Source organism: Netta rufina (assembly GCF_964035555.1).
Source record: "Netta rufina genome assembly, chromosome: 5".
Lineage (NCBI taxonomy): Eukaryota > Metazoa > Chordata > Aves > Anseriformes > Anatidae > Netta > Netta rufina.
The window spans coordinates 56,780,540-56,793,218 of NC_140128.1; the positions used below are offsets into that span (position 1 = coordinate 56,780,540).

The 12,679-nt window shown below is 40.2% G+C and overlaps 1 protein-coding gene across 1 annotated transcript; it reads left to right on the forward strand.

The window, feature by feature from the left end:
• Positions 1 to 2,906: 2,906 nt before the first annotated feature.
• On the forward strand, positions 2,907 to 11,337 carry CLBA1 (clathrin binding box of aftiphilin containing 1; the record flags this gene model as incomplete). The annotated part of the gene is made up of 5 exons (XM_084288006.1): positions 2,907 to 3,308; positions 6,600 to 6,748; positions 8,289 to 8,418; positions 9,685 to 9,798; positions 11,096 to 11,337. The coding sequence occupies 5 exons, from the start codon at positions 2,907 to 2,909 to the stop codon at positions 11,255 to 11,257; spliced, it is 957 nt and encodes a 318-aa protein (XP_084144132.1). The 3' UTR covers positions 11,258 to 11,337.
• Positions 11,338 to 12,679: the final 1,342 nt, after the last annotated feature.

A 12,679-nucleotide genomic window follows, 5' to 3' on the forward strand; every position in this document is an offset into this window, starting at 1 on the left:
CTTTGGGGCTGAATCACAGTCTCGCTGAGCTGGTCGGGTTTCCTCAGAGCTGCAGGCTGCCACGGGATGGCCATGGAGGGTAAGAAATGGCTCCAAAGCAGAAAGAAAACAAACAAACAAAATCTTTCAGAGACCTGCCAATAAAGTTCTTTTGGCTCTGTGTCTGGGCATTGTTCCCAAAGTCAGCCTCTCGCCTTCAGATAAAACACTACAGCCTGAAATGAGAGTCAGATGTGTGGGAGGGGAGCGCACGTATCTGTGCCTGGGCTGAAAAACATATGTACTGTAATGCCTAGAAAATGCTTTTTATTTTGGGCCTTGCTCCAGAAAACCTTTTTCCTTGCTTTTACAACTGTCCTTTGTTGCCTGGGACTGCCCAGAGTTTAAACCCAGCCCTGAGGACAGGGAGTTACTGCCAACACCCTGAGGGGAGGCTGAGGAGTGTTCTTTGTGCTCTTCCCTCTGCCTCGCAGATGTGGAGCGCAGCCTCGGGCACGCTGCCTCCAGCCCTTCTGCCACTCTCAAGAGATGGACAAGAAGGGACAGTCCCCTCAGGCTGGGGGGTGGCCTGTCCCCAGGGACCCACAGCTTCCAGCTTTATCTGACACAGCCAGGGGGTCGAGTCCCAGCCTCAGCAAAGACAGGAGAAAGGGGACAACCTAGTCCCTCACAGGGCAAAATGAGGGAGAGAGGAAAAGATCCAGAGAGGCTGTAGCTGGCTTGTTCCTAGCATTTTATCATGGGGTTATATTACTGGGTGGATTGAGGCTTTTTTCTTGTTGTTGTTGTTCTTTTTTGCTTTTTCGTTCAGTCTGTGTCCTGGAATTTTGTGATTATGTGAGAACGTTAGCTGTTCTCAAATTAAGAACAAGCATGAATCGCCACCATCAACCAGCATGTCCTTAGCTTGCCAGATTACAGAAACTAGAAAATATGAATACTTTTTTTTTTCTTTTCTTTCATGTCATGAGTTTAAAATCGATCTCATGGCTCTTTCTGGAGGGTGGGAGTTGACTTCTGCCTGCCAGACACCCGGTGGGCCTGACCCAGGGAGATGAAGGTGAAGGCTATGGGAACGGCAGAGTCCCAGGGGTGCAGTGGATGAGAGAAGGACCTGTTGATCCAGAGAAGTGGGAGAGGATCACAGAGTGGTTTGGGCTGGAAGGGACCTTAAAGATGATCCAGTTCCAACCCCAGCCATGTGCAGGGCCACCTTCCACAGCCCAGGCTGCCCAAAGCCCCATCCAGCCTGGCCTTGAGCACCTCCAGGGATGGGGCACCCACAGCTCCTCTGCGCCCTCAGCGCGAAGCGTTTCCTCCCGACACTGAACTATGGAGGAGCGGGGACTTCACCAGGGCAACAGCCGAGAAAGCTGAGGAGGAGGTGGTGAAGGGGAAGGCGCAGATGTGCCGGGAGGAGGTCGGGCAGGGGAGGCAGGCACACCTCGTCCCGCCCATAGCGACCTGCGGCCGCCTCCCTCCTGGGCCCGGGCCGCTGGATCGGCGGGGTAAGGCTGCTCCCCCCTGCCCGACACGGGCCTGGAGGCCAGGGGCTGGGGGCTGAAGCGAGCTCGGCTGCTGGGGGAGCCGGGCTGGGCTCGGTGTGCCCCCGGGGGGAGCCCGGAGGGAGGCTGCGGGCAGCTCCCCCCCCTCCGCCGCCGCCCCTCGGAGCCACTCGTGGGGCTGGAGGCGCCCCGGGGGTGCCTCTGCTCGGGGGTGAAACGCCGGACTCACGGAGCCCCGGGGGAGATTGGAGGGTCCTGGGGGGCTGTGAGGGGCTCCCGGTGCCCGGCCCGGCCTCCCCAGAGCCCCCCCGGTCCCTTGGAGCTGTCCCCAGCCCAGGTGGGTGTGCGCCGGGGGTAGTGCCTGGCTGCTCCATCGGGGTAAGCTCGGAGGGGGAAAAAAAAAAAAAAATTAAAAATCAAGATTTGTTCTGTTTCTCTGCTGAGAATGTCTCATAGTGACCGGTCCCTATAAAACGTGGTGTTACTGCCGCTCTGAACGCCCCCATGCCTGCCAAAAGCAACCCCTTGTTGGGAAGGATGCTTGAGGAGTTGAGATGGATCTGAAACGACAAAGGCAGCGTCGCATATGTAATTCACAGATGCCAAATTGATCTTATTAAATCACTCTTAATTGCTTAAATAGTTGGAGGCACTATTGCTTTTCACAGCATTAAGCTGCTGGTTCCTGTGTTGCTGCAGGTCACATTTGCCTCTTCGGTAATCTTTCGGACTGCGAAAGCCCAGGCAAACAAAAAGAGCCCTGTCTGCAAGCAGTCTGAGGTGGGTGAAACTGTTATAACATTGGATATTGGCTGTAAGTATTTCTTCTTGTCTGCTGTGTGTATCCAGTAAGTACTCAGTTAAGATCCAACAACTTCTGTTAAATATTTTCCAAATGTTGTTATTAATTTCACGGTTTTCTTGTGATGTGGGCAAAATTACTTGAAATGTATACTGCAGTGCTGTGATTTTTCAGTTGCATAATACTGGAACACGTTTATTGTAACTTGAGCATTCTTTCTACTACCTTATCGACTATCTTTTCTCATTCCTACACAGCCCTTATCACAGAAGTATTTATTTACAATTCTTTCATTTCAGGCTAATATCTTACACAGAAAGTGAGACTGAATAACATACACGTGTGGATTTCTGGAGGAGAGACTGAAGGACATCCTGTTTTGATTTAGCAATGTTATTACTCTTTGGGGATGAAATGAAGAATTTGGTTATGTTTTGGAAATATTCAAATTTCTAATACAACTGAAGTTAACTAGTGTTTGGTTGTTTTTCAGTACAGATTTCAACAAGTGATGTCTAAATGTGGGTTGTTCCTTTTAAACAAAGATGCAGAACCTGCCACTAGTAGAAAGTTGTAGTACTACAGACACATCACCCTGCATGTCTGTGAGAGATCTAGCAGTTGAAGCAGGTGGTATGTCTCTCGACGGGAGTGACTATAACATGAATGAGAGGACAAATGATGAAGAAATTAGTAACCCTGGGGTAATGCAGCAAAACCTCCCTGTAGTGAATAGCAGCAGAAGAAGTGAGGGGGATTCTGAGAGCAGTTATTGTACCTCAGAACCCAGAGGTTCCTGGGGTGATTTTGAAGGCTTCAGGGAGTCCTTAGGCAAATCAGAGAGATTCGACCATAATCCTGAAATTTCAGTGAAATCTACAAAAACTTCTGAAGGCGATACAGACTGGAACGGAGGACATTGCAGTACTTCTGCTGGTCATTTGTGTTCTGAGCCATCTCTACACAGTGGGATACAGGACGTTTCGAGCTCTTTAAATGAGGTAGGTGTTAATAGTAAACCAAAGACCAGAAATGTTTGCGTTACTGCTTCCTACATCTTAAGATCTGTATCTGAATGTCTGCTCTATGGAGGATAATGCTGTACAGGGAGAGAAACTGTCAAGCTACTTTGCAGTTAACTCAAGTGGAACAAAAGCAACTTCTTCACAGTGTTTGACAAATACTTAAGTTATCCTGGTAGAGAGCATTAAAGAATGTAATGTGTTGCTTTGCTTCTGGAGACTAGGAATACATAAACCCTTCAAATATGATGATGAACCTTGCCCTGAAGCACATGTAATTTAAAAGCTGGACAAAATGAACATAGGAAATAAAGAATTGGGAAGGCGGGTAGCAAAAATAGGGTGGACAAAAGTTCTCTGAATTTTCTGCAAGCTTATTCAAATAAACCAACAGAAATTTGAGTTAGAATTTGAATAAAACATTAATTTCTGTTATTTAATACACTTCTTTAATAATCCAACAGTCTTTCTGGAATTTTTGATTGGTTGTGGGTGGAAGTTAATGGAAAATGGATAAAAATAATGTAATACGATTCATTTTCTGGCATAGGGTGTCTCACAGTCTCTTATACAATGTTATAACTAAAATCTGAGTAAATACTAAGTTAAACAATGTGTCCTTTTAAAATAATTAAAAAGAAAAAAGCTTCAGTTTAAGGGTTATACCTTGTTGCAATTAAGGTGTTTTACTGTGTACCAGACAAAGTGAAGCAAACTAACAAAGGCTAAATAAGAACGTGCGAGTACAAAACAAAATGAAAAGCCTTCATTTTTTTCATGCTGATTTAAAACACTCGTAAAAGGAAGGGAGGGTGTTCAACTACGACTTTCACAGAGTTAATCAACAGCAGTAATACTTTACTGCTTATAGTCTGCTAAATGAGTTCTGATATGTGCAGGAACTGAGAGTTTTTGGGAGACAGGTTTTCTTGTCCTTGGCTGGGAACTTATTACAGATGTCTTACTTGGGAAAGCACAACAGTGCACGTGGGGTAAGCTGTCTAGCAGTGGTAGAATGGAGATCGCAATGTACCTGGTGATGAGCTGCTGGTATGCACAAACAAGATAAATTGTTTGTTGTGCTGGAAATTCAGATAAGAAGCCTTATGCTGAAAAAGGAGGGTGCGTAAGGACTGGAGCAGAAACAGAATATAACAGTTTCTTTCTAAAAGCTGTGCATCTTAATTGTACCAAACCCTTTCCTTTATTTTTGCATTTATCAGAGTCAAAAGGAAATACCTGGTATGAGCTGAAACGCTATGGAGGGTTAATATGTTTACATTTATTTTCTTTCATTTTTTTCAGGGTTGAGAAGCAGCTGTAGAGCAGTTGATACCTTTGGATGTAGAACATACATATAACTTGTCCTTCATTCATGAGCTTTTTGTATTGTTATTTTGAGATCATAAACTTGTCAGGTTGGGGCTGTCTTCTCTATGGTCAATGGAGAAGCACCTAGGGAGGTTAGAAGGGACTTGTAGAGATTGTCAGAAGTCTGCCCCTCATTATCTAATGCTTCAATTGATTAAATTATAACAGGCTGCAGCAGAGTTCTGTATTTTAAAATGAAAACAGTCATGGATTTCTTTGCAGTAACAGGATACTTTGTCTACATGATTGAGCAACTTTAAGGGTTTTTCATGTTAATTAAATAGTGGCCATTGTGAGTGGGACTAGTGCACTCGCTTAAGCCCTAGAGTATTCTGGTATAATAGGATATAGAGGATTTATTCAGAAAGCACAGATCTGAAATTAGTGCATTCATATTTTTATAATCAGTACAAATCTCCAAGATAAAATTATACAGTAAAATCACAAGATTTTCTGTATTATATTGAGCACTTCATCTGGCTTGACTAAACTGTAATCTAGTGACTTGTTTGTAATTTCTTCTTACAGCTGCTGATGTTACTCTGATACAAATACCAGGCAGGCCTGTGCTTTCCTCTATTTGCTCTTTAAGAAGTATATTTTCATAGAATTTTGCCTTTCAAACATGTTTTTCCTCCATATATTATTATAAATTAACTAAAGTGATGTATAAATCAAAGTATTATGATACTTAGTGCAAGATTCAATGGATTTTATCCAGGAGTCTTTGAATGTTCCCACGGTCACCCATCATGAAGAGCAGTTTAGTAAGGTCTGTACTTCAGCGTGGGCACAAATTGTATTTCTGGAAGCATACTCAGAAGTACAGAAGCCCTCTACCTCTAGTTGATTATGCCTGCTCTTAATACTTTAAATATTCACTGTATTTGCCTGAATTTAGTATGAAGAAACTGTGGAAATAATCAAAATTTATTTCAGTCGTTTGAATTCCAATTGAAGGAACCTGTCAAACTGTGAAGTATCCACATTTATGTATTTTTTTTCAGATTAAATTGATGATTGGTAGGCAGTGAAAGTGAGCTGTCTGGTTTCATTCTCTAGTTTTCACACAACATCGCTGCTCCTGGCTTGCAGTCCTCCTGTGGGGTGTTGAAGTCAATTAGCTGCTCTGATTTAGAAAACTGCAGCTATTCCTTCTTTGAAGGAATAAAAGGAAAAAGCTTCTGGACCAGATGGCAGAAGAACATCCCTTTAGGATAAGGTGTAAATGATGTGCATTTATCTTTGTACGCACATTTTCTGGTCTTCAGATCACCTTGTTACTTCCACTAGGCCTGTTCTCATGAGTCTGGATCACTCACCTGGCTATGTTCACACCTCCACGCCTCCTCCATACTGCTGCTAGAGGAGGAACAAGTATGTAAATCTGACCAAGCTTTTTAATATAGGATGGAAAATGTTTGGTACAAACACGAGTATATAGAGACATGCTGACCCCAGCTTTGGTGGATTTGGACAGTGCAAGTATTGATTGGTAACCGTAACATTTAGTAGTTATGTTACCTTTGGCTGCATTAGCTGCGTTAGAAATGCTGTTGGCAAAATGAGCTTTAATTGGTTTTGACCTGGACTGAATTTCCTTGAGGAGAAGGAGTCTTGACTGCTAGTAGGCAAAGCAATGTATAACTTTGTAGTTGTAAAGTTAAGAGAGCAAGGTTCATCAGAAACTCCTGGGCTCTTGCTTCTCCTGCTCTAATTCTAGGTAAATACTCAAAATGCTGAACGATGGAATCACTCCCTCTGCTCCATTAATATTAATACTAAATTTAAATACAGTTAATAATAAAATCTATGGAAACATTGTAGTCTTTGGACCAGGTCCTTCATGAACTGCGGGGCTGGCCTGTATAATATATGTAATAAGTCTGTTTTTTCTAGGCAAACCACAGCTATGAGGATATATTTAAGTTGGGCTTTCCAGAAGTCTTTGTATCGCAGTCCAGAGAGAACATAAGAAGCTTAGATCAAGTACTTCATACAAATAATGAAGATGTTGGGATTCCTGAGCTTATGAAGAATCAACTTTGGTAATGAGTTTAGATCAATAGTCACTGCCCTCCCCCCCCTCAAAACAAACAAATAAAACACTTCCTCAGCACTTAATTGCATTTCATAATTTAAAAATTTGTGGTACTTTCTGACAAACTTATAAACTAAACCACTATGCTTTTTCAGAATACAGATCTTACCATTTATGTATTGTGTTGTTAAAGGAAATGGATTGTTTTAGCTATGGGAAAGCAAGGAAGGGAATATAACAAAAGTACAAATTTCTGTTTAGAGTTTTTCCTGCTGTTGGTGTGACTTCGTATGACTAAGCTTCTGGAATGCCAGAACACCCAACAAGCAGCCTGTTCTTCCTGTTTGCTTCTCCTTTCTTCATAACACATCTGACTTAATTCCTCGTCATCTGAAGCACGAGCATTGCTGCTGCTTCTCCTGACAACTCACCCTCTTTTTTTTTTTTCCTCCCTTCCCCCTTTTGCCAGGTGGTGATTGCTCTTCATGTTAAACTAGATTTGCTTCAGAATCTGTGGTGCATCTGGCTTCTTTCCTGGGGTTGTGTTAATAGCAATTAGTATCACTTAGCTTACATTTAAGACAGCTGGAATGGTTTTGGATTTATTACATGTTTTTGAAGGATCAACAGCTTCTGAAGAGAACTGCAATTACTAAACAGTTTTGTAGTTATTCTTGCATACATTTGAGGCTTTGTATCTAGAAAGTTTTGTCATGCTTTGGAAATGTCATAAGAATTGCAAGAAATGTAATTAAAACATTTACTGTGGGCATCCCCTCAGCAAGTTCCTTGCATACGCATTAGATCTTATTCAGCCTCAAACTTGTGGAGAAATAAGAAATACATATTTAATATATATTTAAAAGGACTGCAGTATTATAGCAGAGTACCAACTAAAGATGAAAAAGCCTCGATATACTGTGATGAGTAACTACACAGGATCAGGAATACTTTTATGCTGCACTACATAAAAAGCATTTGGATTTATACAGGATTAATACAATGCAAGACCCCCAAGTAGTACGTAGAGGGAACTGTTTAATTCCCACTGTTTCAGTAGTGTGTGCCTTTGGCTTCGATTCTCTATCGTGTAGTACATCAACATCCAGACCAGATACCAGCAAGTTGACCTGTAGCAGGCTGCTGGGACACCATATTGCTGATACAGAGGAGAAAGGTCTGAGAGACAGATAAAGCAGTGTACAAAATTATTGGGCTGAACTCTGTACCCACGTCACAGAAGTGATTAATTAATGTGTGTTGCGGGCATGTAACAACTCTGAAGTATGCTTCTAGTGCACTTCTTGTCTGAGAAGCCCAAACATACAGTTATGGTGACTGACTGTTTCCATTAATTGTCATGCAATTTTATTAGTGCATTCGGTTGATACTTCGGACGAATGTAAAAGTTGTTTTAAGACAAATTGCTTTTTAGATCGAGGGAAGCTAGTATACAGTTCTCTGTAGTGAAAATAACTAAAAATTATACATGTTTCTACTGGAAACTTTGTACACCTTGTAATCTCAAACTGTGTTTTCTCTCCTAGCATTGATTCTGGAAACATATGGAGAACTCTTAGAGACTTAGATAATACCTCCAGATTAAGACATCCCTGGAGTAAATCTCATTGCCAAGAAAACCTCTTGAGTGTTCTTGGAATAGATGCAAATCAAACGGTAATTGAACAAAGGTTTCCTAGTATGCCAGTATAGACCTTTGATTACAAATCAATTTTGTATAAGGTATACAAGCAGATGAATGAGGAAATAGATCATGATTAGTCATAAGCTTAAAGAGAACCTTTCAAAATGATAGCCTGATGTTTTCCCATCATTATATGTAAGTATGTGTGAAATTGTGCTGGGATCAAATTTTGATCCTCTTTACATTGAGGTCTTCATTACGTAGCAGCCTGTTGCATTAGGTGGTACAGTCAACTTTAGGAATAAAATGTAGAATTAGGTTTCAGATGTATGTATGGTTAAATAGTTTTCTTTTTTACTCAGAGTATGAGGAAAATGGTAGTCTAATATCTTTCTATTAAGTGAAAATTGGATCTGAATCAGTGAGGCTGTTAAAGTAATTACTGCAGTAAAAACATTAAGTTTTTACTGTATATGAACTGAAAGTGTGTTCCACTTCCCTTTTCCTTAGATTACTGTCTACTTTTGCAAGGCTTGAGGAGAGAAATGTATTTTAAATTGAATTGAGAACAACAAACAGTATTGAAAATCTGTAAAAGAAATGTCTCTGTTTAATCTCTTGTTTTGAGAAGATGAAGTCATCAGGGATGCTTGAGTATTCAACCTGGTTATTTAGGTGGCATGAAGCAGTTGCTTGTGCTTCTCAGAAGTAACTGTTCCAATCGATAATTTGATTGCTGTGGTGGGGTTGCTGTGTGCAGTTTTCATTTTATGGACATATTTGACCTTTCATGCAAGTTATATACAAACAGAGTCACAGTGCTGAAGGTATAGAACTTATACTGCACTTGACAGTCATTTTTATAGAAATGTTATCCAACAGGAGAGAATGGGAGACATTTCTCCAATGTAGTAATCTCCTCTTCTGTCCCTTGCACAAGCAGCTTAAACTGGTGTCATTACTACTTTTTCTGTTACTGGAAAATTGTATTGCTTTTAACACTGATTTCTCAGGAATTTCCTAGTTCAGCTGAATTTCTGAATTTTATTTGTAAATCTATTTTGAAATTGTCTTTTTTAATTTTAAGTCACAATTTGATTCACATTTGTAGAACTTGTTTTGACATAGGATTTTTTTTTTAATGCAAAGGAGCACATGATAAATCTAAATACAGTTTTAGGACGTAAAATTTAGTGTTTGTTATTTGAGGGAAAACTTCTCTTTAGGTTATATGCCTAACCTATGTCTGGCTTTGCTTATAGTCATTAGTAAAGGAAATTTAACTTTTGCTTTATTAGGACTCTTCAAAGAGCCAGGATGATATTTTTGAGGAATCAAATGTTAAAGATAACGAGGACTCTGGATTTGATGGATTCAGTATTAATAACTGCAAAGCACTGATCCAGACCAAGGTAAGAATTGCTCTAAAAGTAAGTACTTTGGAAAAGCATACAGTGTATTTTACATGTTTGGGTCAGCTGTTCTGGGTCTGTCCCCTCCCAGCTCTTGCTGCACCCCCAGCCTGCCTGCTGGCAGGAGAAAGTGAGAAGCTGAAATGTCCTTGGCTTGGTGTAAGCACTGCTCTGTGACAATTAAAACATTAGTGTGTTATCAGCACTCTTCTCATCCTAAGCCAAAACATAGCACCCTACCAGCTACTAGGAAGAAAATTAACTCTGGCCTAACTGAAACCAGGACAGCAGCCTGGATTGGTCAAGCTGTTTACTGGTTGAGAGAGAGCAGCAATATGTAAAAGAGGCAGGATGCTCTGATAACAAAGGAAAACTGTCAGGTTAAAGGATCACTGACGTCCTGATGTCGATCACTGAGAACGATCACTGCGACTCACTCTTCAAAAATACAGTAAGGGAGACATCAGAAGCAAAATTGGTAAAAGAAGAAATTTCATTCAAGTTCGCGTTTCAGATGTTCAGAATGATTCACATTTGGTTTGTTCTCTATAGAAGACAGGAACTACCTAAGAGGAAGGTAGAATTGATGTTACAGTTACAAGGCCTTAGAACATTAATATTTTTAAGCTATGTTACCAAACACAAAGAGAATTCTTTCTTTTTACTAAAAGATTGATTTAGGATCAATATTCTAGTACAAGTTCCCTTCTTCAGTGGAGAATAAACTTGAGCAAGTGTTGCTGCTGTGGGGTCATGTAGTTTGAAGTACGTTTTCATTGCAATGTTTATTACTATTTACTGTATTGGACACTAAAGTATACTGTTCTGGGAACCTTGTACTTAAGAGATGATAGGTCGGAGAACTCAGAAAGAAAATCAAGAGAGACTATTGAATATATTCCTTCCTAATTCAGTTCTGCTTGGATCATACTAGCTGACACATACTTGGAGCTTTGGAAGAAGTGATTCAAAGTGAATTAAGGAGGAGTAAAAGTAGAAAGAATCATGATACAAAGTTAAGGTAAATAGATAAATTTATTCTGGAGTAGCCTCTGAGGGGAAAGAACAAGCTCTGAAGCTTCGTATCTCAAACCAAAACTCGTTAGAAAATGTATGTTGACACCCTAATTTGGAAGCAAGTTAAATCATATGATGGGATCTTTTCCATTTATCTTCCTGGTTATGTCCTTTTTTTATGCTGATTTTATGAAGTCTGTCTTAAAAATAAATGGAAACATGCTAAGTGATGAACTTACTGTAGTATGGAAAAAATTAACGTTTTTATTTTTTCATTCAGCTTTCTGTATCACCAGATTCCAGACATGACCTTTTCACCTGCAACGTTTTTTTGAAAACCACATCATCAAATGGAAACAAGCAATATATAACAATCCCAAGAAAGAAGCACATTTTCACTACCCAAAGCCTAAAAATGAAATTTTTCAATGATATTTGTTGAACCAAGTGCACTTTTTAATTATTTTCTTTCGTTCTTTTTGAACTGAATGCAGTTCACCTTCATTTTCTTACTGGCTTGGTACTAAAGACTACATATGTTCTTCAGGAAAGTGACAGGTACCTAAAGCCACGTTATTAGAAAGTATTTATCCTATCTAGTTGTGAAGTCAAAGCTGTAATTTTGTCCTGCTGAGTTTTGCTGCTGAATCATGTCTCCTACAGTAAGTCCAACTGCAATCACACTTTAAGAATTGTCTGGTGGACTACTGTTCTGAACTACTGATCTTTCAGGCCTGAATGCCTTTTTGATAATAAACCTGTTTACCCTGCCAAAATCTAAACACACCTCACGTGTGTTGTGAAGTGTGCCTTGTTACCATCTCTTCTATTTGGTCCAGTCAGGATCAGCTGAGATCTTGTACTTTGCCACTGCTTAGCACAACGAAAAGTGAGCCTTCTACATCCTGTGGCTTTTGTTGGGGTTTAGGAAGATAGAACTTCTATGTCTGATAGAGCCTGCTGCGGTAATACGGGTAGTGTCAGTGGCGTGACTGGATTCATGGTGTTTTGAGCTGGTGTTGGTTTCTAACTGAAATAAATCATACCTCTGAGGCTGATTGTAACCAGACTTTTGGATTCATTCAGCTACCAAACACTTGCACCATCCATAATCATGCTTGTTAAAGCTTAACAGCAGTGTAGTTCAGGACTTGTACTGCACAGCACTGTAAGCTGTGGCCGTAAGCCTTTTACAATTTCACAGTAATTATCAACTGTTGCCCACCTTCCTGCACTTTGCTGACATTCATATAATTCATTTGTCCTTGTCCATTAGCAGCTTTATTTATTCATTGATAATATCTTTTATGCAAGTTACTCATTTATTTACTGTTCTGGCCATTCTGAATATGGGAACTTTGCACAACTTCTTATTTTAAGGAAGTTGCTAAGCCTGACGGCTTTTTGAACAGAATGCTAAAGCACTACGACAGATACTCTATGTATTGAAAGCATGGAACAAACTTTGATATTCCAGAACAAAGTTAATTAATGATATGCCTCATATATTCTTAGAATTAAGAAACTGGCAGATTCCAACTCCTAATCTAGCAAACTGTTTAGCAGTGAAGTTATAACTGTTATAATTTACTGAACTTAAATAATGTTTATGATATCTCATTGCCATTAGCATAATGTGAACTGTGTATCAGTTACTTGGTGAATGGTAAGAGACCATTTGGAAAAGTGCTGTTTGAATGTAAGTGGCTCAGCAGTTTCCTTCTCAGAAGTTTTGCAGGGCTTGTGGATACAAGAGCAGGGTTAACTTTTTCACTTAACACTGGATTTGAATTTGTTTTTGAATTTCCCTTTTAAGTCTTTTTAAGTCTTTCAGAACACTTAAAGGAGTGTTAAATAGACTGTA